This window comes from Trichosurus vulpecula, chromosome 3 (assembly GCF_011100635.1).
Source record: "Trichosurus vulpecula isolate mTriVul1 chromosome 3, mTriVul1.pri, whole genome shotgun sequence".
Classification (NCBI taxonomy): Eukaryota; Metazoa; Chordata; class Mammalia; order Diprotodontia; family Phalangeridae; genus Trichosurus; species Trichosurus vulpecula.
Genome location: NC_050575.1, coordinates 111,412,469 through 111,440,301, shown reverse-complemented (window position 1 = coordinate 111,440,301; position 27,833 = coordinate 111,412,469). Strand labels below are relative to the sequence as shown.

Here is a 27,833-nt window from a genome sequence, read left to right as displayed (position 1 = left end):
ATTTTGGTTTTCTAGATAGAAACAACAATGTCCTTATAATTTCCCTGAGGGGCCAACAACTCCCTGTACAGAAGAAGAAAGATTGGGAGTTTGTATAGCAGCAGGAGAGGGAGAAATGGGGAAATGTTGGGGAAGTATAGTTATGGACTCAACAAAGCTCACAAATCACCAGGAGTGCAGGATGTCCCCCACCTCCCTACCTTCTGATTGATTAATCACGTACCCCCTTGGGACCACATCGGGGCTCACTTTAGAGACCACTGCTCTAATACAACCCTCTCATTTTGTGGTTAAGGGAACAGAGGCCCAAAGAGGTTGCCCAAGGTCACAAGGGTATCAAGTAAGAGAGCTAGGATTCAAATTGAGGGTCCTCCATCTCTCCAAATAAAGCAGTCTCTCTGCAATTCATCGAATCAAAAGATAGGCATATCTGAAATGTATGAATATGTCTGAGGACGATGTGGGACAGAACAAGAGTGACACAGTCATTCAGTCTTTTATTGAGTCATTTGGGAGTGGGAGAGGATTTATTGGATATCCACAAGGAAAGAGGAGGACTACATGGGGTTGGGAGAAGAGAGAGGAGTGGAACCAAAAATGCAAACAACAGCAGGCGAACTCCAGGAGAAGCTGGTAGTCATGGAGAGCAATGGGTGCCACTGAAAAAGCCAATTCATGCAGAGAAGGGCATGGCAGTCCAAAGAGGGCACAGAGCTTGGAATCCACAGGCTGAGCCCCCAAGTGACACACTTATCTTCGGCAGGTCTATGCCACAGAACAGAACTAGAGAGACCCAGACAATGGGAAAGGGAGCCCAGCTGTGGCCTTTAATTCTCCACCAGAAAAGAGGCCTTGCCTGCAGAAAAACAATCTTCCCGTCTCCATCTGTGCTCCTACTTGTCAGTCCTCTCCTTCATTTTTTAGTGTACAGGACGTTGGCTCCCAAAAGCAGAAAGTCCTAGAGATAAAAGTACAGAGAAGACAGGAGAGAAAGATCATCCTCTGCTTCCCGAAGAGACACTCTAATTTAAGGAGAGACAAGTCATTTCCCTTGGGAACCCTTGGGAAATGGAAAGTCCCATTCTAGCTAAAATGAAATCAACCCACAGAGGTCATAAATACTCCCTAGACCCTGTGATCTTAGTAAAACACAGCCTCTGTCAGCTGCTTCCCTATTTATCTGTCATTTTACGAACAGATGCCTTTCTGAAGGACCAACATAAATGTCCCTTTCTGTCACCTAAATTTTCTCTCTCAAGCCTACAACAGCAAAATTGTTAGCTTCCTGGCATTAAACTCCTGCCGCCTGATTCATTTCCCTTCACATGGAAAAGAATCTATTTCTAAAACTAAAGGTGATGTCAGCTGTTGTTCACTGTTGGATAATAGCAAATGGAAACCATTTTCAACTTCATCAGAGTCATCATCATCATTATCATCATGGCACTTTGGTACTATGGAAAGAGTTTTACCTCTAGAGTCAGAGAACCTGGAAATAAATTCAGCCTCTAAGGCTTAGTAGCTGTATGACCTTGGACAACCAGTCAACAAGCATTTATCAAGTGCCAATTGTGTGACTGGGTGAAGTGCTGGAGACATAAAGAGAAAAAATGTAATAATCTCTGCTCCCAAGGATCGTGTAGTCTATCAGAAAAGTGAAAACCTCCCTGTGGCCTCAACTTCCTCACCTGTAAAATGAGGCACTGGACTAATTGGTCTCCAAGGTCTCTTCAGCATTATATCATCACTACCCTAAGTCTGTATCCTAAGTTTCTTTTAATTACATCCTTCCAAGTAGTGTTGGCAACACAACTGAATAATTCCAGGATTACCTGATTTTTGCAAATAAGAAGTGAGAATGTATTTGCTGAATTTCGTCCTTTGGGTACTGAGCTTGTATTGCCATTTCTCCATCCAGTGGGAAAGACTACTTCAATAATGGCTCCATGGCATGGAGAATTGATCTGTTTTTAATTCTTTTTTGAGATTGAGTTATATGGACCTGGCTATGTATATATTCCACATTCCTCATATCACTTCTTGTTTACTCTGTCAGTAAAAGAATCCAGGCACTAAAGAAGAGCTGAGAAAATGTATCTCCTTCCCTCCTTTGCAGAGCTGAGAGACTATGGGTATAGAATGTTACCTTTATGGTCAGATTCAAGTTATGTGTTTGGTTTGCTGAACTGCTCTTTCTTTCCTTTATCATTTGTTACAATGGATGGCTTCTTGAATAGGGGAGGGATATTATCAGAAATAAAGGTGAAAATAAAAGATATCAATGAACATTTTATTTGACTCCTGGGTACCTCCTCTGTATCATTGTAGACAGAATGGACTAGGAGTGTGGAATAATCCATATAATGTCAGACTTAACAGAAGGTGATTAACTTTGCTGATTTTCCTCCCCATCGCCTCCTTTTTTGTTCTTTATTATGAGGGATGGTTCAGCAGGAGAAGGAAGAGGGAGGAAAACATTGGGAAACATAGTTGATGTTAACAACAAAAACAAAAAAAATGCTAATAATTTTTAAGAGTCCAAAGACCCTAGTTTGCAGTAGGTTTCAGAAGGGATTTCAAGCTCCATCCCTATCCCCACTTCCTGGGTCCCAATTCAGTTTAGAGTTCTTTTACTAGTCCAGAAGTTCCAGTTCCTAATTCTGGTTACCCATGGGAGCCCAGGGAGAATATGCCTCTGAATCCAAGCCAGTTGGTGGGGCCAAAGCAGGTGTGCCCCTGCCAGAAGACAGGCAGGTAGCATCATGGGACACGGCTATGCAAATGCCTTCAGATCAGTACCCTAATCTCCTCTTAACAGCATCTGAAACATCTGAACCTAATTCTTCCTTGAGATTTCCTGTGCTGCCATTTCTTCCCCCACCCCACCCCACACACACACCCCATCCCATCCTCTACTCTTGCCACTCTGCTCATGGCTCCTGAAAGGGGCCCCATCAACCACACCCCCACACACTTTTCCTTCTTAGGGTCCAGGGTCTTCTCACTGACCTGATAAGGTTGAACAAGGAGGTCATGCAGTTGAATATTTCTTGGCAAAGGGAGAGGAAAACCTATCTCCAGATTTTCTGAAAATGACCACAGAACAGAAAGGGCTATTACATAGAGAATTCAAGAAGCGTAGAATGATCACCATGTGTTGCATTTGTTCTACAAGGTGAATAGAGCCCACCTCCTACCCACTTCTTTACTTCAATATTTCAGAAGTTGTAAGATTTTTGTAAGTGTCGGTGTTAGTCCCTCCACCAATGCTGATTACAACCCCTCCAGGTGATGAACTTCCCCATATTTACCTAAGCTAGCCACTGGGCCCGTTCTCAAAGCTTTTCCACCTTGGTTGGACACGACAGAACCTGTGCCCTGTTTTCCCAGCCTTTGAGAGCTCAGTGGATACTCATCACACCCAAGGAAGGTGTCAGATTTTTCCCAGACCCTTCCCCATTCCCCATGTGGCACTCAGTACTTCTCAAAAGCATTCACACTCATAATCTCAGTGAATGCCAAAAATGTTCTGAGAGGAAGCAAGGCAGGAAGAGTTCCTAAACCCATTCTACAGATGGAGAAACTGAAGATATGCTTAAGGTAAAGTGAGAAGCAGAACAGGGACTAGAACTGAGGTTCCTTGACTCCCTGACCGATCCCCTTTCCACTTCCCCCAGCCAAAGGGGACAGGCTAAGAAGTCTTCCCAGCTGCCTCTTACCATTGACAGCAGGTAACAGGGTGCTTAGAGCATAGTGATTCAGGATTGCCTGGATTAAGGGCACCTGGGGGAGGCAGGAGATGCAGAATAAACACACACACAATGTATGAACTGAGGCAAAAGGAAGTAAACAGAACCAGGAAAACAATATTGACAATGACATCAACAACATAGGAAAAAAAAAAACCAAAACCCTGAAATGGAACACTATATGATTATAATGACTAAGTTTGGTCATGAAGTAAGAATGACAGACCATGCCTCCCCCCATTACAAAAGTGAGGGCCTGCAGTATGAAACACAACCTCAGTCGATATGTTGGTTAGTTTTGTTGAACGGCTTTTTTTTTCCTCTTTTGTTTCTCTGGTCCCTGAGTTTAAGTCTGACCTCAGATACAACCCCTCCCTCTCCAGGGGACCTCCCCAAATTCCTCCACCACATCCTAATTTACTCTGAGCTCCTAAGATACTGATTATCTACTCCACGAGGCCTTCTCTGGTCTCCTTACTCAGCAATGATCTCCCTCCAACCACAGATCTCCCACAACACTTTGTTTCCACGTTTCTAACATTTACTAGTAATATTGTATGTTATAGTTCTCTATGTTTCTATTTTGTCTCCTCCCCAAACTGCGGGGACCAATCACAGCCTTTCTAAACTCACCCCTCCCCATTTATAATACTCTGCATACAGCAAGCATTTAATAAATGTATGCTGAATAAAGGAATATATGTGTTCATGTATTCATTTTTAACTCTTTATCCTATACCAGTTTATGTTATTACATAAGTTCTTCCTGCTTGTATGCCCTATCTCCCCAATTAGACTGTGAAACTGTGGCCCAAAAGGAAAGAGTAAATCTCTTCCTCCTGACTTCCCCCAACCATAACCCAGAACAGAAGTGGGAGGGGAGCTCAAGAGTGTGAAGGGAGCTCAAGAAAGATGAGTAGAATGAATGACAAAGAAAGAAAATAACTTACATTGATTGAGCCAATGTTCGAGTGTTTTAGTTCCATGGTTAACGAACTATGAGAGCAAAGAGAGAAGGACATAAGTTACCCTATGATGTAGATTTTGCTACTACATGGACTAGCTATGCAGTATATGGTTAGCCTCCCTACTTCCATCCCAACCTCACCCCTACAGAGTGCCTGGCAAGGGTGTGTCTGGCATTGCCAGGCCAGAGTGCTCAGAGTCCTAGGAATGAAACTTTTTTGCCCATGTTAGTTCCTGCATTCCCTAAAGAGTTCTGTACTTTAAGAAAAGGCATCAACATTAGAGGATGGAACAAAGTTAGATGTGCTTCAAGCAAAATTAATATTTACTTAGAAAACCCTAGAGAGTCAACTAAAAATTAACTGAAACAATTTAACAACTTCAGCAAAGTAGGAAGGAAGTGGCCCTAGTAGTGAGACTTAGGGCTTAAAGCTTAAAAAGAAATTAGGCAGAGAATGGCCTTATTACATAGTCAAAAAAAAATCAATCTGGAAAGAGAAGACCCTCAGGGTTTCTGGCCAAAATAGAAATAATTCCGATTTGCATTTGGGCCTAAACAATGACCAAGTAGGACTTGGCCTGGGACCTACTATTGGCCAATCAAAGTGAGCCACAGGGATCTGGGGTTAAGTCTGGTCTTTAAGAAGGATTAAAAAAAAGTTTCAATTAAAATTTACATTCCCCTTGGGCAGAGCACCCACTGGTAAGAGTGTGATACTGTATGTGGATAAGAAAGAAGGAAGAAGGAAGGAAGGAAAGTTCTTTCCTACTCACAGAAATTATAGTTTGCCCTTTGTTCTTGAAGAGGAGGACCATGACATCTGGGAGGTGATGCCATAACATGCAAGTAAATTGGATTTAAGTGAGGGAGAGCTGTGCAAAGTCACCAACCTCACTTTCTCCTTCTGAGCCATCTAGGTCCAGATATAGATCAAGACAACTGAAGATGGCTCAGGACTCAGTAGGAGACCTTGACCTTTTCAAGCTAAGGTCTTCAACAGGTCTTAGTCTGACTGAGGCAAAGCTCATTTAGTGATTAAAGCTTAATAAGAAATGAACCAGATAATGGCCTCTTAGTGAAAAAAACATCAATCTGAGAGGAGAAGATATAGTAGGCACTTAATAAATCTTCATTAATTATTGATTAATTGATTTGTTTGCCCTTGCTACAGGACTTCAAAAGAATGCCAAAAATGCCCTTATCAGGATTGATATGAAGGAGATTCTTGTTCAGGTACAGCTTAGACTGGATGCTATGTGAGGTTCCTTACAAACTGAAAATCTAATATTAGGACCTAGAGTGGTAGAACAGGCCCAAAGAACTTAAATTTAATTAATTAAGTTTTTGCTGGCACTGAACTTGTCCATTCCCATAGAGGAAATTTCACCGGTTATGAAGTCTTATTGAAAGCACACTTTCTTTTCTTGAAATAGGGACTACCCAGAAAATCCAGGATATATGATTGCCAAACCCTCCCCTCACTGTCCATCCTTCCCATCCCAACTAGAAGATATTGAGCTAGAAAACTCCAGAAAGAGCACAAAGGCTAGTGAGACATAAGAGAGGAAGATTATACTCGCACTGAGATCAGAAGGACATGAATTTTCTTTCCCACAGCGCATTGACAGCAATAACATAATGGAACTATTTACACTGTCAAGTCTCCACTTCTAGGGAATCGCCACAATTTTCCAAAGCAAAATGTGGAAAATTGAAATTATGAGATTAGGGAATAAAACAAGAGGACCATGAGAAAACTATCCCTTGCTTCTTACCTTCCTGGGGTCACAGAAGAGACAAGTCTGCTGGCGTTCACGCCCATGGTGGCCGTAACAGTGGTTGTCTAAGAATAAGGAACAATATTCTTAGCACCTACACTTAGCCTGTGACGAGAAAGCCAGCACAGGGATCTAGTGAATACTCTGGGAATGGAACTTAGAAAATCAGTGAGAAGGGAGTGGGGCAGATAGTAAGTAAAGTAGCATCGATATAATCCTAGAAGGTTAGAACCGAAAGGAACCTTAAAATATAACATGGATGTGGATGGAAATAAATAGCTATATAGATACAAATGATATAAAAATATACAAAATGGGTCAAATGTTAGAACACAGACTAACTTTTTATATATTTTCACTAACCTTTAACTGAAATCTAGCATTTCCTTCAATTACTAATTAAAAAAAAAAGTGTGGTTCTGAGAAGGGGTCCATAGCCTTCACCAGACTGCCAAAGGGGTCCATAGCACAAAAAAGTTAACACCCAATCTAGTGTTTTTACATTTTACAATATGATCATTTTACAATATGTTCAGAGACTACCTTGCCTGAGGTCTCAGAGTAAATTAGTGTTGGAGCCTGAATTAAAACCTAGGTCAGAAGCACTAGATTTAGAATGACAGGAAATAAATTTCAGTATTGATTTGGCACCTCCCTATATGATCTTGGACAAATCACTTGACTCCCTGGACTTCAGTTTCCTCATGTGAAAAATGGGAGTGCTGAATTAGATGATTTATAAGGTCCCTTAAAACTCTAAATCCTGCCAGTAGAGACCTTGCATGCCTGTCATCTCTGCTTTTGGGGGAGGCTAAGGCTGTTGAATCATATGATCTGGCGACTTCTGAGCTTCAGTAGGGCTAAAATTGATGGGGTGTCCACACTAAATCTGTTGCTAATATGGTGAACACAGGAGACTACTAGGCTGCCCAAGGAGGGTCAAACCAGCCCAGGTCAAAAATGAACAGGTTAAAGACTCCACACCAATCAACAGTGGCTCTGTCCCACGAGTGGCTACTGTACTCCCAGCCTGAGATAAGGAGAGCCAGTCTCAAAACAAACAAAAACTCCTTTAAATACCATTAACCTTTTAAATACCATATGTGTGTGTGTGTGTGTGTGTATGTATATCAGACCAGTGTCTTTTTTCTCTGTCATGCTGTCTACAGATTAATAATTATTTATGCAAAACTTTTTTAAAATAGCAATATTGTTGGGGGGATGGGTTTTAACAAAATCATAATTGTGTAGGTAAGCATGCTCTGATTTTGCAATTAGCTACATGAATGGAATCCAGATAATTCCAACAAGAAGGGCAAAAATTGGGCACCCCTGTTTATCTGGTAGCAGCTTACCCAAACAACAGGAATGATGCCCAGAAGAAAGTAATCTTTAGTCCAGAAACTTTGCAAACCCAAATCAGTGACAGCAAATGTCACTACCATTGAGGGGTGCCCTACATCTAGTAGATTTGTGAACTAATCCTTCCCATATTGGCTAGCCCCAGACTGACCATACTGAGCAAGAAGAGAGGCACCCGGAGGGAACTGGGTAGGATGACAAAGGCCTGGAGGTCCATCACTGGTGTGAGGGTCACATTCCCTGGACTGAAGACCATGACGGGAGGAGAAGAAGTCGATATCTGAAGTTCCATTGGCATATTGGGATACAGCTTGCCCAACTGCAGAGATAAGAGGACACATGAAGGGGAGTCAAGGACAAGGGCAAAGGGAAAGAAAGGGATGCGTTGCATGCCTCAGACAGATCCAACCCTACTCGTTCTCTAGACAAGTAAGCCTTCATTTTTCATAATCTTTTGAAGAAAAATAATAATATCATACCTTCAACTATATCAGCCCATATCCCAAGACTTAGCTACTGGTAAGGGAGAGGTAAAGAAAAAGGGAATTAGCATTTATATAGTGACTACTTTGTGCCAGGCACTGTACTAGACATTTTATAAATGTTATCTCAATATATTCCTGCAAGTTAGGTACAGTTAGTTTCTCCATTTTGCAGTTGAGGAAACTGAGGCAGACAGTGAGTGACTTGCCAAGGGTCACACAGCTGGATTTGAACTCAGGTCTTCCTAACTCCAGGCCCAGCTCTTTATCCACTGTACTACATAGCTGCTAGGTCTTAGTAGTAGACACGGAAAAAAATGTAGAATTAGGATTCACATCTTACTATTGATGTCTGCCTATTGTGTCTACTCCTAAAGTCAACCTTGGTCACATTAGTCAAGAGAATTTAGTAAAGTTTGCTCTTGTCCAGGGATCTGCATTCAGGTCCCAACTTTGCTACTTACCGTCTGAGTGACCTTAGGTAAGCAATTTAATTTCTCAGGGCCTCGGTTTCCTCACCTATAGGATGAGGGGATTAGACTGAATGAACTCCAAGGTGGTTTCCAGCTCTGTATCTATAAAATTCTCTACTGGAAATGAATTCTTTTCAACAATAGCCTATTCCCACAGAATTATGGGTGCCCGAGAGGCAAAGGATAGAGAATCGGGCCTGGAGTTGGAAAGACTCATTTTTCTGAGTTCAAATCTGGCCTCACACACTTACTAGCTGTGTGACCCTGGGCAAGTCACTTAACCCTGTTTGCCTCAGTTCTTCATCCATAAAACAAGCTGGAGAAGAAAACAGCAAACCACTCCAGTATCTTTGCCAAGAAAACCCCAAATGGGGTCTGAAGAGTCAGACATGACTGAAAAATGACTGAACCAAAGGATGACAAAGGATTTTCTTAGAGTTTCTGGGACCGCTAAAGGTTTGAAAGGAAATGTAATTGTTTTGAGATAACATGAATTTGTCTTATTCCTTCTGTAACCTGGAAGAGGGAGCACCTTACCTGAGGGACCAGAGCTCGGAAAGAGGAGGTTTTCAGTCGGATACTAAAACTGGATGGGATCTGGACCAAAAGAAGCACGATAGAAGTTAGAACTGGTGGAGAAGTCAGAGCACTCCTGCTAAGAAGGCAAGACTGTCAGTTGGCTAGAGTGGAGGGAGCTGGAGTGGGCTAACAGTTAGCAGCCTACCTCTCTCCCCCCAACCGGTGAGTGTTGCTGTGGTAACTGGGGAACAGCACTGAAATTAAGGGAAGGGAAGGGAAGGAACTCCCCACCAAAATCCAACATGTTCCCACCCCCACCTTGGCTTTCTGGTCAACTTTCCTTAAAGGAGATAGTCTAGAGAGAGACATCTTTCCATGAATATATAGGCATCTTTCTTTGCAGTTGACACATGGCCCTGGAGTTTATTGTGAGCAATAAACCCTTGGAGGGAATCTTTAATCAGACACTCCTTCTGAAGCCAAGACACCAGAGGCCTTCTACCTCAGCTTCTCTAGCATCCTCTACCCCATCCTTAGGCTGCTGAATAAGGTCACATTTTCTTTGTGGAAAAAAAGAGAAGTCCCTTATGCTACTACCTCTTTCTTAGGAAAATGTTGGGAATAATTTCCCAGAGACCATAAAGATTCCAGGATTTTGACCAGCCAGGTTCATCCCACCTTGAGGGTCCCCATAGCTCCCACTCCAACTCAAATTCACCTTCTTACCCCAACCCATACTGATCACAGAATCCTAGAACCTGAAAGATGTAAAGGAATTTCATCTAGTTTAACCCCTGCCTGATACATACATGCATTTATGTATGCATAGTGCTCTCTCTCTCTCTCTCTCTCTCTCTCTCTCTGTCCTTCAATCTTTCCTTGTTTTTCTGTCTCTCCCCTCTCTGTTTCTCTCCTCTCTATCTCTCCCCTTTTCTCTCCAACTTTCTCTCTCTTCTCTTCTCTCTCCTTTTCTTTCTCTCTCCCCCTCTCTGTTTGTCCTCTCTCTCTGTCTTCTCTCCATCTCTCCCCCTCCTACTTTCTCTTCTTCTCCTCCTCCTTCTCCTCCTTCTTCTCCTTCTTCTTCTCCTCCTTCTTCTCCTCCTTCTTCTCCTCCTTCTTCTCCTCCTTCTCCTCCTCCTTCTCCTCCTCCTTCTCCTCCTCCTCCTCCTCCTCCTCCTTCTTCTTCTTCTTCTTCTTCTTCTTCTTCTTCTTCTTCTTCTTCTTCTTCTTCTTCTTCTTCTTCTTCTTCTTCTTCTTCTTCTTCTTCTTCTTCTCCTCCTCCTCCTCCTCCTCCTTTTTTTCTCTCTCTCCCTCTCTCACCTTCCCAGTCTCTCTCTCTCTCCCTCTCTTTCTCTCTCCTCCCCAAAATAGCATGCAGGACTGAAGGTCCAGTTCACCCACAGCATAGGAACCATGGGCTGAACTGCATGAGGGAAAGAACTACCTTTCCCCCTTCTAAGCCATGTGACCCTGAGAAACAGGCATGGGGTTTAGTTTAGTTTAATTTTTCCTTTTCAGTTCTAGCTATAGATAGTGGAGTTCCTGGATCTGTACTCAAGCCATAGTGATCTTGGAGACAGGATTTCAGGCTGAATGTTGCAGCTGGCCGAGCAAAGAAGCCTGAGAAGCCAGGCTTACTGGGACTCAGGCCCAAGGAAAGCTTTGGACTTGGAATGCAGTGAGATTAAACTATGTAGGATCTGAATTAAGCTATGAACTTAATCCCCTTATCCTTGAGAAGATAGTAAGGTGGTGCAACATGTTGGGAGGGAGGTATGTCTATATTTGTTTTTTATTATACTTTTGAAGTAAACATTCCTTTGTAAAAGCTAATCTGACTGTTAAGTGGTTGAATGGAAGAGCATCAACAGGGGCTTGGGACAACAGCAGAGAAACTAGACCAGAGGTGGGGAACCTGTGGACTTGAGGCCACATGTTGCACTGTAGGGCCTCAAGTGCAGCCCTTTGACTGAATCCAAACTTCACAGAACAAATTCCCTTAATAAAAAGATTTATTCTGTAAAATTTGGACCCAGTCAAAAGGCTGCACCCAAGGACCTCGAAGGTCACATGTGGCTTTGAAGCTGCAGGTTCCCTACCCCTGGAGCAGACTCTCAACCCCTCTAAGAGTACCAGTGAAGCCTGGCGAAGGGGCGCAATGTAGCATATCTGGTCTTCAGGAGGTCACTGTTACTTAGATCTTGTATGTACGTAGCTGTTTGCTTATTGTCTGCCCCATTAGAATGTGAGCCCTCCATGGCATGGATGTTTTTGCCTTTCTCTGTCTCTCCAACACTTAGGAAAATGCCTCATAGCTAATGCTTAATACATGCTTATTGACCCAATTGATTTTTGTACTTTCCCTTCCCCCTTAGACTATAAGCTCTTTGAACAATTTACACTATAACATTAACATAGTAAAAATGAGCAATTTTGAAAGACTTAAGCACTCTAGACAAGCAATGATGAGACGTGATTCCAGAGGCCCAATGGTGCACCTTCTGACACAGAGAGGGTGGACTCAAGATAAAGAATGAGACAGATTTTTGATGTTGTTGTTCATGGCCAATACAGGAATCTGGTGGGGCAGGTGGGAGGGAGCATATATAAATTCCTGATAAGTAAAAAGAGAAAAAAACCAAAAACTAAGAATGTAAAATGCTTTAGAGCCAATGCCCTAGCTATCTTTGTTCCTTCCAGATCTGTAATTCTATAAACTTGCTGTTCCCTGGTCCTGGTGCAGGGATAGCAGGACTTTAGTCCCAATACAATCAAGCTCTGGTTGTGTCTTCTGACTCCAGAGGTCACTTCTTCCACACCTGCTTTCTTACCATGTCATCTGTGATAGTGTAGTTCATGACTCCTGCCTCCCAGTAAACTTGGCTAGCTGTATTGAAGACGCTATCAGAAATTCCAAAGTAAACCATGAGGTCATGGTCTTCAGGGAGTTTCATGGCAGGAGGCTCAAAGGGAACAGTGGATCGATGGCTTTGCCTGAAAAACTCACCCTGCAAAGAGAGAGAAATATCATTAGCCAAGTGCTCTCACCTAAAAACAAAATGTACCTAAACCAAGCCCAGGGATTAGCTTTCTAAGGTCATACAAATACACGGAGGAGGTGGTCTCCCATATTGTGTGATATGAAGGTTGTCTTAAATGACTGTCAAACTCTCTGTGACCCAAAATCTCCCTCCCTAGTGTCCTAGAACTCCACCCATTAGATATTCATGCTTTTAAGCTGAAGTGTAGTCTTGCTGTCTCAGAGTTTCAGTTTTCTATTCTATAAAATAGAATTTGAACTGTGCAAGTCAGAGGGCTGCAGTGAGGAAAATATTTCACAAATCTTAAAGTGCTACAGAAATGTGAGTTATTATTATTGATATGTCCTGAATGAATGCAACCATCCCTAGACATCATTATATGCCTAATGACAGCATACAGGTAGATACTTCCTCAAACTCAAAAGGTCAGAACTGCCTGGAAAATAACTCATTTACATACTGCTTTGAGAATTACAAAACCTTTTCTTCATAACAACCCTGTGAAATAAACAGTGCTAGAACCTTTTACAGATGAAAAAACTGAGACTAACAGAAATCTCAGAAACCTTGCTCATCACATAGCTAGTAAGTTCTGGACCTAGGATGGGACCAAAGACTTCTGACATCATTTCCAGTGCCATTTCCACCATATCTCAGCTCCTGAGACCCTGAAGATGGTCAGAGCCTGGGATTACAAATGATATCTGAGAAACCACCGAGGATCTTGATCTTCTCTGGTCCTATGACCATAGAACAAGTCAACAAGCAAGTAAGGAAGTCTGTGACCCAGGTGTCCCAACTCCTAGAGTGGCTCTATACCTCAAAGGTTGTTGTGTGCCATAAGGAAGAGCTGATGAGAAATAGTCTCCCAGAGTGGAGAGCACCCTAAAGATGGAATAGCCTCAGAAGTCACCTAGTCCAACTCTTACCTAAATCATGTATCCCATCTTCATCATTCTCAACAGATATATGATGTACATTACTTGTTTTGTCTTGCTTGAGCTGACTTTTTTCTTAAATATAATATGCAAACATGTAAATTTCAATTCAACAAATATTTGTGTACAAGATTCCATTTGAGGTATTGGGGATAATTCAAAAACGTATCTGTCCCTGCCTCCAAGGAACTTATTTTTTTATTGGGGATGGGGGAGAAAGGATGCAACATAAACACAAGTAAATATGTTAGAGGGTAGGGATTGAAGAGGCCAGCTAGGTGACAGAGCGGAAAGAACACTGAGCTTGGCCTCTTCATAAGTTCTAATCTAACCTCAGACACTTGACTATTTAACCGTATTTGCCTCACTTTCTCATCTGTAAAATGAGCTGGAGAAGGAAATGGCAAGTCACTTCAGTTTCTTTTCCAAGAAAACCCAAAAAATGGGGTCAAAGAGAGTCAGACATGACCGAAATGCCTGAACAGCGACAACAACAAGAGATTGGTGAGACCAAGAGCACTCAAAATATTTAAGAGCACCAGGGGCCAGGTGGATTAAGGAAGGCTTTACACACACACAAAGAGATGCTGGAGCTTCAGCTTTAAGGAAGATGCTATGATTTAGAACAGCAATAATAAAAGAGGGAAGGCATTACGAAGCCTTATTCGCATCCTAGGAGGTTTCCTACACCTGACTGTGCCCACTCTGGCTGGGCATCTCTCGGCTAGCAGCAGACTTCTGTGTGTGTTCTCTAGGAAGTATGGTGGGTCATGACTTCAGAAGACTCATAGTGAGGCACGTCTCTGACCCCCTTGGCAAAAGGGAATGTATTATGGTTATAGAATGAGGGATACTCTTAAAGCCATGGCAACTGGGCTTATTTGTTATGAGAAGGGATTTTTGAAGCAGTTAGGGAGCACAATGCATAGAGTACTGGACCTGGAGCCAAGATCTGAGTTCCAATCCAGCCTCCCCAAACTATAGCTCAAATGAACTAATCCTTGTAAAGTGCATAGCATAGTGTCTGGCACAGAGAAGGTGTCTGTTCTCTTTCATTGTTCGTTGTGCAACCCTGGTCAAGCCATTTATCCTCTGTCTGACTTAGTTTCTTCATCTGTAAAACAGGGATAATAACAGCACCTCCTTTCCATGGTTATTATGAGGATTAAATGAGATAATATTTTCCAGTGCTTTATGAACCTTAAAGTACTATATAAATGCTATCATCGTCAATGGTTTTGGAAAGTCTTTGGTAAATAACCAAGATGTAAAAAAGAGCATCAATAAAACTATTTTTTGAAAGAAAGTGGGAACAGTAAGGCATAAAGAGCATATCTCATGTCTCCCCTTACTGTGCCTGGTTCCAGGCTCTGCATACTGCAAGTCCTCCATCAATGATTCAAACTGAAGGATGGGTAGCAAGGCAAACTGGTAACTGGGAATACAATTTCCCCAGCCATGCTCTTTAAGGACAGGTCCAATATTCAGGAGGATTTCCTACCACTTCAGCTTCTCAGAGTCTGCTGAATGGGGCTCCTCACCTTAAAGGGAGTATCCAAACTGTGACGTGTGGCCTGGGGTGGCCCAGACAAGGTATAATCCATGCTGGCAATTTGGTCAATCTTGGCTATGACTAGAAATGAAGAAAGAGAAACGTAGTTAAGGTCTACCTCTTACTCCCAACATCCTAGTATGCTACGTCTGACCTGTGCATCCCATGAGTTCCCCCCACCCCCCACCCAGAGCTTAGATGATCCCCGTTGGGTCAAAAGTGGCCAATGCATCATCAACATTCCAGTCCCCCATTCAACATATCATCCCTGGAAATTTTACAGCATTGTAGACAGATTTGTTAGCTGTCTATCCTAGTCACCATAAAACATCTGTTCCTCCAAGCCTAGCTGCTCAGGATGTAATGGCTTTGTCTGAAGCCATATGATAGAGAAGGGTGTCCATTGACCACTTCTGTTTAGGAATAGCTAGATGCTAACTCCTCCTTGAAGCCTTCCCTGACTCCTCTTGGGTAAAGCAACATCTCTACCAGAGTTGAGGACATGCCCTTCCTTTCCTTCAATGAAGGGATAGGGGACTATGAGCACAGGATAGTGCATATACTCTTAAATGTGGTTGATGCTCTGGTCAATTTTGCTAAACCTTTTTTTTCTTTATTTTTGTTTTCTTTTCTTTTTAAATTCGGGTATATTTACATATGTACAGAGAAGAAATATGGAATAATTGATAGAGAACTAGTCTTGAAGCCAGGAAAGTCTAGGTGTGAGTCTTGCCTCTTACACATACTGCCTGTGTGACTCCAGACAAGTCACTTAACCTCCCAGTCATCTAGACAACTCTCTAAGACCCTAAGTTTTAATGAAGGTGCTGACCTGCACTGGTAGAGGGAGTTTCTTTATTCAGACGTCTCCTATATCAATGAAATCACAAGTCTAGTTCTTGTCTTTATCATATAGTCCTAGATCCCATAACCCTTTGCAAGGACCTCCCTTCCTGCTCAGGTTTATAAGCAATATTATAATCAATAATAATTATTACATAATATAATAAAATAAATCAGTTATAATTCTTGTATCCCCAACAATCAATGGGCAGGAAAATTGAGCTCATTACTTAAGCCAAACATAAATAGGAAGAGAAATGTGGTGTGATTTAATTCCCAAATACATTACAAATGAGCTTTGGTATCCTTCATGGTTTGTCTCATCTATGCCCCAACCTCCATTGACATGGATAACTTGGAGCTTAGCACTGTAGCTTCCACTTCTTGTACAGAATCCAAAAAAGGTCTGTGGAACCAAGTGGGATCCATACCTGGGAGGCTCTGAAGAAAAGGTTGGAGGTCTGAAGCAACTGACGTCTTGACTATCTCACAGATCTAAGGAAAGTGAAACAGGTCACAGAGTCAGAAGCAGCTATGGGGAAACATCTAGGGAACTGTCCTGGGAGCAAAAGGACCATGGTCCAAGGCCTGCCCTTGATGCATTTTGACTGTGTAACCCAGGGTAAGTTATATGACCTCTCAGTGCTCTAATATGAATTGAAGAGAAGGGGCCAGGCTGCATGAGTAGAGGGACTTTCCTCATCTGGGAGTTCCCTATAACAATGAAATCATAGATCCAGGCCCAGTCAGAGAGCCAGAGATGATTAGAACCTGAAGGGCCCTTAGAGTCCAACTACCTTACTTTATAAATGGGGTAACTGAGGTTCAGTGAGGGAAAGTAATTTGCCCAAGTTCATTCACATAGGATGTTATCTTTATAACTGGGACTGGAATCTGAGTCTTCTTACTTCCTTTACAAAATTCTTTCTACTACAACTCTGATCCATCTTTTTCAGCCCTTTGCTCTCCCTAACAGTATTTTCATTCTTTTTGAAAAATAGTATTTTATTTTTTTCCCCAAATTCAGGTAAAGATAATTTTTAACATTCATTTTTTAAAAATTTGGTTATTTTCTTAGAGCAATGCTGAGACACAGTGACTGAGGTATTGGCCCCCACTTCCAATGAGTGGCATAAAGAATTCTAGCCTGAGCATACTCATATCCCTGCCCATCTCTGTCCTTTACTGAGAGGCAGCAGTGAAGAGGAGAACATGCAGAAACTGTGGGGAAAGGGGGTTCAAAGGTCATCAGTACCATCAAGACGCAGCATGGTACAGGGAAAAGAGCACTGACTCTGGTGTGGGGAGACCTAGGTTCAAATCCCACCTCTGACATTTGCTACCTGGGCGACTTTGGGCAAGCCATTAACCCTCCAGTGAGTCTTTCCATCTGTAAAATGAAGACTTAGACAAGAGAGCACCTGAGGTCCTTTCCCGCACTAGGCCTGTGATCCTATGACCTTGGTACTTTGCCAAGCCATCCTGATCACTGTCTGGATCATCCCAAGGTACATGGACAGTAAGAGACAAAGAGTCCCTGCTCTTTCAACATAGGGTGTTCCTGGAAAACACATCATAAAGGGGATTGTCCTAAGGTTAAACAGAAGCAGGTAGGTGGCACTGTGGATAGAGCATTGTACTTGGAGTCAAGAAGACCCAAGTTCAAATCCAGCCTCAGACACTTTCTAAGTGTATGACCCTGGGCAAGGCACTTTACCTCTACCTGCCTCTGTCTCCTTATCTATAAAATGGAGTGGTTTGCCATTTCCTTCTCTGGCTAATTTGAAACTGAGACTCATAGGGTTAAATAACTCGCCCAGCGTCACACGGTTGGTAAATGTCTGAGGCCAGATGGCTCCAGGCCTGGCACTGTGTCCACTGCACTACCTAGCTGCCCACCTGGTACATAAGCAAACACTTCATGAAAAGTTGTTGACTTTGCATGACTTACCCTAATAGGGAAGGCCCAGCAACGGGACAATGGGGAAGGATTCCAAGTCCTTCCCATAAGTGACCGAGGCTGCAGAGGATCAAAGAGCATCACGGCTCACCTTTAAACATTACAGATTATGCCAGGAGGTAGGCTGTACAAGCTGATTATTCCCATTTTATAGAGGAGGAAAGTGAGATTCAGAGGGAATAATAATGATGCGTATTCTACTTGGCCTTTTAAGGCTACAAAAGGTTCTCCTTAGAAGAAGACTGCAAGGGAGGAAGCACGGGAAATATTATTCCCATTTGGCAGACGAGCAAACTGCAGCTGAGAGAGAGGAAGTGACTTGCCCCCACTCATGAACAAGTCATGATACAGGGGGAACTTCAGCCCAGTTCTTCCATCCTGTGTTCCTTCCACCACACTAGCAGCCTCACTGGGTAGCTGAGCCTAGAGTCAGGAACATTTGAGTTCAAATGCCACCTCAGACACTTGGTGACCCTGGGTAAGTCATTTATCCTCTGCCTCAGTTTCCTCAACTGAAAATTGGAGAAAATAGCAGCTACCTCCCAACTTGTGAGGCACTTTGCAAACCTTAAAGTACTATATATAATGTATGTATGTATATGTATATGTGTGTGTATACACACACACACACACACACACACACACATATGTATATATATATATATATAGATAGATAGATAGATATATAGATATGTAACTGCTAGCTGTTTCCAAGAGGTAGTGAGGGAGACAGAAGAAATCCTAGCACTCATTTGTGATTGTAGTGCCCTTGGGTACAATTTTGGAATCGCAATAATCGGCTGTAGAGGAAAAGGTTTGAAAAATCCTAATTGTGTTCCAGAGCTCCCACTTCCTGTTACCTTATCTTCCAAGATCCTTCTGAACTTGGACTCAATTTGGCTTTGGAAGAGGTTCACCAACCACCTGAGGCGATAAACACAAGGATACCAAGTCAAACACAGTCCAGAAAGACCTACCACAACTGGCACTGCCCTAAGTATGAAGGGAAAAAAACCCAAACCATCCCCTAGCTGTGACCAAGCCCTATCTGAATGGGAAGGGCATCCAAAGGGGTTTTCCCAAATGTGACAAGTATTCACCACTTCCTACAGTATGTAGCAGTGGCAGCTGAATTAGGAGGTAACACCTGGGAAGGAGGAGGAGGGAAAGAGGCCATAGTTCTATATGTGCAGGCCTTGGGACAGGGTAATAAGGGGGCACTAAAACCAGGGAATACAAGTCAGAGATAGGTCTTTCTGACCCTGAAAATCTTCTAAATGACACTTCCCAGGAAAAGTCCAAAGTGACTGTGAGATCCCAACCCTGGCCCAAACATCAGTTGCCAAAGGTGTCCAGCTTGATGCTATGGATCTGCATAGGATTTAGAGACAGAAGGGATCTTAGAGATCATCTAATCCAACCTTCTTATTTTACTTAAAAGGAAATTGAGGCCCACAGAGAAGAAGTAGCATATAGGAGAAGATCCACATAGGCATCAAGTGTCCGTGTCTATAGGATTCCCGTCCAGGCCTTCTGACTTCAAAACTAGCATTCTTTCCACTAGAAGGTGTAGAATGACTGACTTTAAAAAATTCATTCTCAAATTTTTTTTTGAGGAGGCAAGATGCAAATCTGTGGATTGATTGCCCACCGATCCAACTCCCACAAACTTTCAAGGAACACAATGCTGATTCGGTCAGTTTGTACAACACATACCCGAACGAGAATCCCTTCTTTAACACATTCGACAAATGGCCATTCAGCTTTTGTGTGAACATTTCAAGTGAGGGGAGAATCTACCACCTCACAGGGCAGCTAGTCCATTTTTGGGCACTCTCAGGAGGTTTTTTGGTCCAGACATTCAATTTCAATTTGCCTCCTTGCGACTTCATCATCCCATTTGCCTTTCTTTTCAGCCTAACAGTATTCCTAAAATGGTGTGCTCTGAACAGAGCATAATGCTTCAGATGTAATCTGACTAGGGCAGAGTTCAAAAGGGCTATCATCCCCAGAAGCTTTGCCTCTATTAATGTAATCAATTGACTTCCTTGTCTTTTAGAGCTTCTAGTCTGTCAAAAAACTTCTCAGAGAAACTGCTGTCTAGCCATGCCATTTCTATCTTGTACGCATGAGGCTGATTTTTTTAACTGAAGTTTAATACTTTACATTTATCTCCATTTTATCATATTAAAGTTGGTTCAATATGCTACTCCATCAAGACCTTTTTGGATTCTATCATCTATTATCTTAGCAACCAACATCAAAGAGGACAATCATGTCTGACCCTTGTGCTCCCATTAGAGGCAGAATTGTGAGGTAGATGGACCATGACATGGACCCAAAGGATGATTCTAGAGATTCTTAAGAGCTACCTACCCAACTTTTCCAGAAACGTCGAGATCAACATCAGCGATGTGACTGCTACATTGTTTGTTGGTGACTGTGGGTCTCCCAGAACTATCACTGCTCAATCGCAGAGATACTGAAATGGAAATACCTTTAACTTGCAGATCGAAGGAACCACTTACTTTCCTAGTAGAGAAAAAAGAAGAGCTAATTATTGGAACCAGGAATGGTTCTGCCCAGAAAGGGAGGGTGTGGTTGTGCATATTGTGTTTTGAGCATTGTTCAAGAAAAGAAAATTCCTTTTTAAAGCAAAATTTTGCTACTTTCTGCAGGGCACAGAAATGACCCCTAGGTTTTCAAAAGCCATATCAGGCAAGTTCTAGAAAGACCTCTGACAGCACCAATCAAGCTAGAAAAACTTTGAATGCAAGCCCAGCAATGAATTTTTGTCATCATTTGAGAGCCAGACTAGGTTTGGAGATGCTCTTTGCCAGTTTGGTCACCATGGGATGATTTTTAAGTATAGAAGGATTGCTATCTTCATTAGTAGAGGGAGGGTCCATTGTAGTGATATCTTGCAGCCTTGAAATACTTCAGGGGACATAACTATAATGGACCTGCTCGCACTCTGCCCAGGGCATCATCAGAGAGAGCATGCATTTCCTCTGCTGTAGACATGCCAGGCAGTACAGTGATGACTGATAAAAAGGCCTCCATGAGGAAGAAATGTGTTTGCTCCTAACTGCCATCTCCAGCTTCCCTAACTGGTCCTACCACCATTATGTCTTTCTTCCAGGATCACTTTTCCCCATTACCTTGTCAGTGCACCTGTACCCTGGGAACATTGATGGCGGTGGGGTGTCCTAGCCCTGGGGTGCTTTAAGGCTTCTACTCTTCCCCATTCTCTGCCCCTCCAAGACGAATTTGACTGAGGTGCCAAGAAGTCCTACTCATTACTTACTATGGGAAGATTCTTTGTTAGGCTGGGTTTCCCAATTTTTGCTTCAGAAAATATGGTTATCATAAAATCTAGAGGTTCCACAAGCTTCCCGACCTCACCAGCCTGCCATAATTCCTTTTTCTCTCTTACTTGGTTTGAAAGAGCCAGAGGCAGGGGGGAAAGTTGGGGAAAGACAGGAGGAGAACTGGTCTTGTAGGCATAGAATGGGTGAGCTGATGACTTAGATAAACTCTGTTAATGAGTATTAGGAGAGTCTAAGGAGAAGAATCAAGATGCCAGGCCTAAAGCAAAGGCCTAGAGTGATAAATGGTAAAGTGCAGGGCTAGGAGGAAAATAAGGTGGAAGAGAAAGGGACGTGCTGAAGATCAATTTTATGACTGTGCTGTGGGTAGGCTCTAGTTGGGACCTGGGGCCCTGCAGCCATAGTGCCCCATCAGGAATGATGGGTCTTACTCAGGAAGGCACTAATCCTAGGAAATGGTGGAGGGCCTGAGCATTTCAGAGCTGGGACCGTGTGAAGTACTCATATCATATTTGCTTTGCGTTTTTCTGAGAAGATGACTTAATATGGTACATAGAGTTGAAAGTCCAGGATTCTGGTACAAGCTCTGTAGCTGTCAAGCTGAGTGACCTTGAAGAATATTTTTGTTGCATTTATTTCCTTATCTGTAAAATGAGGGTCCTGGACTAGATGAGTTCAAAGGTCACTTCCAGTTCTGATATTCTGTTCTTAGATCCCTTCCAACTCTGATATTCTCTACTACAAAATTTTCTAAGGTCCTTAGCAGCTCTGACATCTTAGAATTTTGTGACTATGAGTCCTCACCTCAGAGAAGAAAGGAAATAGAATAGAGAAACCACTCTGAAACTAGAAGCTCACAACACCCAACTTACAAAAAAGACTTGCGTGCTCTCCAATCCCCGTCCAAATGGATAAAGGCATTGGAGATAGATGCCTTGAGGCCTTCACCAGGCACCAGGTCCAGTTTGGAGTTCTTTAGTTCAACACTTTGTATATTAAGACTAGAAAAGAAAAGCACATATGGTGAAAGGGAAACCAAAGCACCTGGAAGTGGGGCCTGAGCAGGGATACCAGGATCCTGAATTAATCTCTGGAGGCTCTTTCTCATGGTCTTCTTCCTTAAAGGGCTTTCCTTAAGGGGTTACAGAGCCTCAGCCAAGTCATAGTGCTACTAGCTTGCACAGCATGTCAATAACTTAAATTTTTTTAGAGCTTTAAAGTTTATGAAATGAACTCTATCTTAGATGGCACTTGCATTATCATTCCTATTTTACAGATAAGGAAACTGAGACTAGGTGATGGAAATGACTTGCCTAGGATAATAATGAAGGCCAGAGGCAAGATATGAGCCCAGGTCAACTGAATCCAAGGCCAGCGCCCAGCCCATGCTGGCCCTCAGCTCTATTACCCAAGCACCTCTTATAGGCATCGTTTTCCACTCCCTTGCCTCCATTGTTATCACTTTGAAATCAGGTCAGAATGAACATCTCTGAATGGGGATAAACAAGAAAATAACTCATAACACAATGAGAACAGTTCACATTGACACGCTCTAATACTACAAAGTAATTCCCTTAAAGTGGTAGTCCCTTGGGCATGAGGAAAAGGGAATAGTCTTATTTCATTAACTCTGGTGATGCTGGGCCTGTAATTGGTAGGAGGCACATGAGTGGAATATTTTTTATAAAACCCTTCTATTCATTTTTTCTAGATTCTTATTACTCTTCATTATGTGTCTCCTTGAAGTCTCTATCCTATGACCAGTAGGATTCCCCAAAATGAGGGCAGGCGATTACCCTCATTCACCGTAACTGAGGGTGACACTGCTTTCCAGACTCCAACATCCCTGAGTTGGGAATTAGCTACTGTGGAAAGATAAGCATGTTTCTAAAGCTTCCTCTGAACCCTATATTCGGACAGTGACTCTAGAGAGCTCTCAGGCCCAGCAGGGCAGGATCTTTAGTCCTGTCTCTTCCCGTGGCTTCTTATGGCTGTCTAAGACCATCCCACAGGTCTGTACTCACGCCTCTGGGCTCCAAGCTTCCCACCTCACCTCTTGAAATGATACTCCCCACGTCCAAGATGTTTAATCTTAAAATCCCCTTCAAAATCAGGTAGCTTGATCATTAACAGTTCCTTTTCCAAGGTGGTCACTGCCTCAGTACAAGCTGCAGACACAGAGAAAGAGTTAAGTGGTATAGGAGGAGGGATAGAAGGGAGTCTTGAAGAACTGTAAGTGCCAAACAGGGGGATTTATATTTGATTCTGGAGGTAATAGAAAGCCATTGGAGTATATTGAGTAAGGGTGTATGTGTGTATGCGTGTGTGTGTGTGTGTGTGTGTGTGTGTGTGTGTGTGCGCGCGCGCGTAGATGACATCCTCACACCTTAGGAAAATCACTTTAGCAGCTATGTGCAGGATGGTTTGGAATCGGGGCAGACTTGAGGTAAGGAGACTGATTAAGAAGCTATTCCACCCAAGGGGATGAGGATCTGAACATGTGTGGTGACTACCAGAGCAGAGGAAAGAGGGAATATTTGACATGGTGGGGAGCTTGGTTATCTGACTGGATGGGTAGGATGGGGGAGAGCGAGGAGGGTTAGAGATCCAGGTGATTAGAAGGATGGTGGTGCCTTGAACAGTAACAGGAAAGGTTTTGGAAAAAGATAGAAAGACTAGAGTTGGAGATATATACATATATATAAGTGTGTATATGTGTATGTACATAGACGTATGTATGTATGTATGTAATATAGAGAGAAACTAGGTAGGGCTATATGTATGTGTTAATATATTATATATGCATATACATGTATGTATATATACATGCATATGTATATACATACCTATATATACATATATATTATATATACATATAATACATAGGGCTATATATATCTAGCCTTAGTCTAGATTAGAGAGATAGATAGATAGATAGATAGATAGATAGATAGATAGATAGATGAATGGATAGAGGCCCTTCCCCCTGCCAGGGAAATTACTTCATATTTGCTTTGTATTAAATTATGTATGTGTAGCTGTTTTCCTTCCAGTAGAATATAAGCTCCTTGAGAACAGGGACTGTTTCTGTCTTTTTATCCCCAGCATCTAGCACAATACTTTGCACATAGTAAGCACTAAATAAACATTTACTGTATTGAATTAAACTGAGGATTCAATTCAAATTTGCCCTAAGTTGAGAAAGGGTCTGAGGAGATAAATAAGAAATTTTGAATCAATTTGCTACCAACAAGCATTTATTGAGTGCCAACATGTGCCAGGAACGGTGCTAGGTACCAGGGATACAACGACAAAAACACAACAGACCTTGTTCTCAAGGTTTTTACATTCTCTCAGGGGAGATTTTAGTAATGAAAACAGCACAGGCCTAAGGATCAGGAAACCTGGGTTTCTAGTCCAGGCTGTGCCATTAACTAGTTGTATAGACTTCACTTCTCTGTGCCTCAGTTTTTTCCATCTTTAAAGTGGGATTAAATGATGATACTTATACCGCCTTCTTGGAAAACCGCAAAGGGCTATGGAAATGTGAGCCATTGTGACTCCTGTGATAATAATGATGCCTCGTATTTATAGAGAGCTTTAAGATGATTCTGAGCAAGGAACCCGGTCACTATCCATCCTGAAGACGTGAACGTGCTGCCTCCTGTCAGAAAGGAGGAAGAACAGGAGAGAAGGAAAAGGTTGGAGATACCCCATAATAGTGGTATGGGGGAGGGGACCTCCGCGCCCGGCTCTCTCCGAGCTGATTGCTAAGCAAATTTCACCCTGTCCCCCCTCACCATTGGGATTGCCGTCCAGCAAGGCTAATATTTAACTGCCTTCCCTGCCCAACCCCCACTCATTTTGTATCCTAAACTGTAGTCCAAAGTATTCTGTACCTTTGACAATCTAACTTCACGTCCACTCAGAGCTCAGGGCTAGAAGTCAGAGAATCTGGGTTCTAGTCCTACCTCTGACACTAACTCAATGTGCGACTTTGGACAAATCTCCTCCCCTCTCTGAGGCAAAGTTTCCTCTTCTGTAAAATGAACAGTTAAACTACAAGGATCTCTAACATCCCCTCAAGCTCTGACAATCTGTATTCTAAGACCAGAAGACAAACTGCTAGTTAGCAATTGGGAGGAACTAGGTCATTGCTGGGGATGTTGCCCAACTACTGTCTTGGGACACTGCCTTCTCCTCTTCCTCCTCCTCCTCCTCTTTCTCCTCCTCCTACTCTTCCTCCTCTTTTTCCTCCTCCTTCTCCTCCTCCTTCTCTGTCTCTGGCTATCTGTCTTTCTCTCCAGACTCTTCCCTTTTTTTCTCTCTTCACCTAATCATTCCTTTATGTCAACAGAAGTCTCTGGGAAGATTAATTCTGGATTTTCTATCCCTCTGGTTAGTTTCCATCACAAAGCAGTTAATGAGAATTTCTAGTATTTATGTAACGCTTTAAGGTCTGCAAAGTGTTTTATATGTTATCTCAATTTATTCATCCAGTGGTCTATACCTGACAAAATGGCTTCCCCTGAGTTCTTAGATCCTCTCTCTTCCCCCTCCCTCAGCATGTCAGTGCATAGATTATTAATCTTCATTTGACAGAAGGGGAAACTCAGAAATGAGGAAGTGACCGATTGAAGATCGTGAGATTTAGAGTTGGAAGGGCCTTCAGAAATCATCTAAACCAATTCTCTCACATTACAAGTGAGGAAACTGAGGACCAGCGAGAGAGTTGGGAAGCCAGTAAAGATAATACAGCAAGTGAGTGGAAGAGCTGGGATTCAAATTCAGCTCCTCTGACTCCAGAGTTAGGTCTCAGTCTAATTTCCCATGCTACCTTCTTAGGGTGCTAGCTAGGTAGTCTGGGTTAAGTAGGCAAAGGAAAGGAACAAGCATTTATCAGGAGCCTACTATGTGTCAGGCACCATGTTCCATGCTTTGCAAATATTATCTCATTGGACCCTCACAACAACCCTGGGAGTTAGGTGCTATTACTATCTCCAGGGTCACACAGCTAGTAAGTGCTTGAGGCTGAATTTGAACTCAGGTCTTCCTGACCACAGCCCTGTGTTCTATCCGTTGCACCACCTAGCTATGCCAAGGAAGGCATTAAATTACCTGGGAGTGTTAATAAGGGGACCCACTGCAATGTCACAACCCAGTCAATGAGAGTGGAACCAGGTTTTCCCTATAATTTGTCCAGTGAAGTGGCCCCAGAAATTTACGATATATTTCCTCGGCAACATTGTAGGGGCGGGTATTATGACCCCCATTTTACAGATGAAGAAACTGAGGTTCTGAGAAGGCAAGTGGCCTGCTTTACTCATATCAAGCTAGTAAGTAGAAAATCTAGGGCTCGAACCCGGGCCTCCTGATGCCACCCCTACCACATCCCTTAACAGGGTTACCTGTGCAAGTTAGATGTGGGAAGCCCTGAAAGATGCTCCAGTTCCTTACCATAATCCAGGCCCTTCTGGGTGATCCTGTTCACGATTCCTGGATTGCTGGCATCAACCCAAGAACACAGAACCTCCAAGAGCAGCAGTAAAGACACCAACATCCAGCTCTGTGCCCTCATCGTCATTTCAAGGTCCTTCCTTATGATTAAGAAGTTAAGAGACTGCTGGTGTCTCCCTTAGTGTAAGCGCAAGCAGGAGAGGACTGTCATTTATAGCAGGGTGGAGGAGGGAGGGAGGGCCTTCTCAAATGGCTCTGGAAGTTCCAAGGTTCCGAAATGAAAGGGAAAGGGTGAGAAGAGGAGGGAGAATAAAGGGGAAATAAAGGGAAAACGTGTGTTTATGCTTGGGGAGTTTACTTAGCACCTTGCTAGTTTGGCCCTGAGGCCAGAGGCTGTGTTTGCCTTGGCAAAAATAGCTCCCATAGTCCTCCCGTCTCTGGGCAATTTCCCGTTAGCAGCTGGAAGGGAAGCTGGAGAACAGAGGAGTGAAATACAAAGCTTGCCTACAATCATCAGAGACTGTGAGAACTCCAGCCTGGGTCCCTGCTTCAGAATCCGAATTTCAAAGTTGGAAGGGACCTCAGAGAACATCTCTTCTATCCAAACCAGCAAGAATCCCCTCGACAGAGTAACTAGCGAATTTGTCCTGTGGTCTTTGCCTGAAGATCTCCAGCAATGGGGAACTCATTTCCAGAAGCCTATGGTAGTCCATTATATATGGCTGGCTTTAATTTGTAAGATTTTATGTTTGTCTCCATGAAGTCTACATCTCTCTCCACCCTCCTTCTTTCCCATCTCCTATAAAATGGAAATAAATACGCAACTCCCAAGGGCTGTTGTGAGAATCCAATGTACAGTGTTTTGCTAACCTTAAAGTACTATATAAAAGCCATTATTAGCATTTATATGTATAAATATTATCTCTTTGCTTCCCCACAACAACTCTGGGAGTTAGGTGCTATGATTATCTGCATTTTACAGTTGAGGGAACTGAGGTAGATGGGTAAAGTGACTTGTCCAGGGTCCCACAGCCATGGGGGCTTGAAGCCTAATTTGAAACCCTCCTCTCTCCCTATCACCACCACTCTCACATTTCCATTGCTCCTGGTTCTGAACTGTGGCCAAGCCTAACAATTCTTCCACACAAGGGCCCTTCAAAATCCTCGAACGTAACTCAATGTCTCCTTAGCCAGGCTAACAAATCAGATTCCTTCAGCTGTTTCTCATTTGGCACGGACTCTGGGTCCTTCACCATCGTGGTTGTCCTCCTTTAGATAGCGATAATAATAATAAAACATTTACAAAGCTATTAAAACTTTGGCAAAGTGCTTTACGTGGGTTATCTCCTCTGATGCTTATAACTCTGCTTACAGCTAAGGAAA

General features: G+C 42.8%; 1 protein-coding gene across 1 annotated transcript; it reads right to left on the bottom strand.

Annotated features, from left to right (window-relative positions):
- Positions 1-477: 477 nt before the first annotated feature.
- LOC118841855 (lipopolysaccharide-binding protein-like) lies at positions 478-26,757 on the bottom strand. The gene is made up of 15 exons (XM_036749519.1): positions 26,451-26,757; positions 23,047-23,161; positions 21,866-21,994; positions 20,041-20,196; positions 18,525-18,588; positions 16,136-16,199; positions 14,851-14,942; positions 12,162-12,338; positions 9,349-9,408; positions 8,008-8,175; positions 6,492-6,559; positions 4,700-4,745; positions 3,720-3,783; positions 3,010-3,086; positions 478-958 (listed from the first exon to the last, which is right to left on the bottom strand). The coding sequence occupies exons 1-15, from the start codon at positions 26,575-26,577 to the stop codon at positions 914-916; spliced, it is 1,452 nt and encodes a 483-aa protein (XP_036605414.1). The 5' UTR covers positions 26,578-26,757; the 3' UTR covers positions 478-913.
- Positions 26,758-27,833: the final 1,076 nt, after the last annotated feature.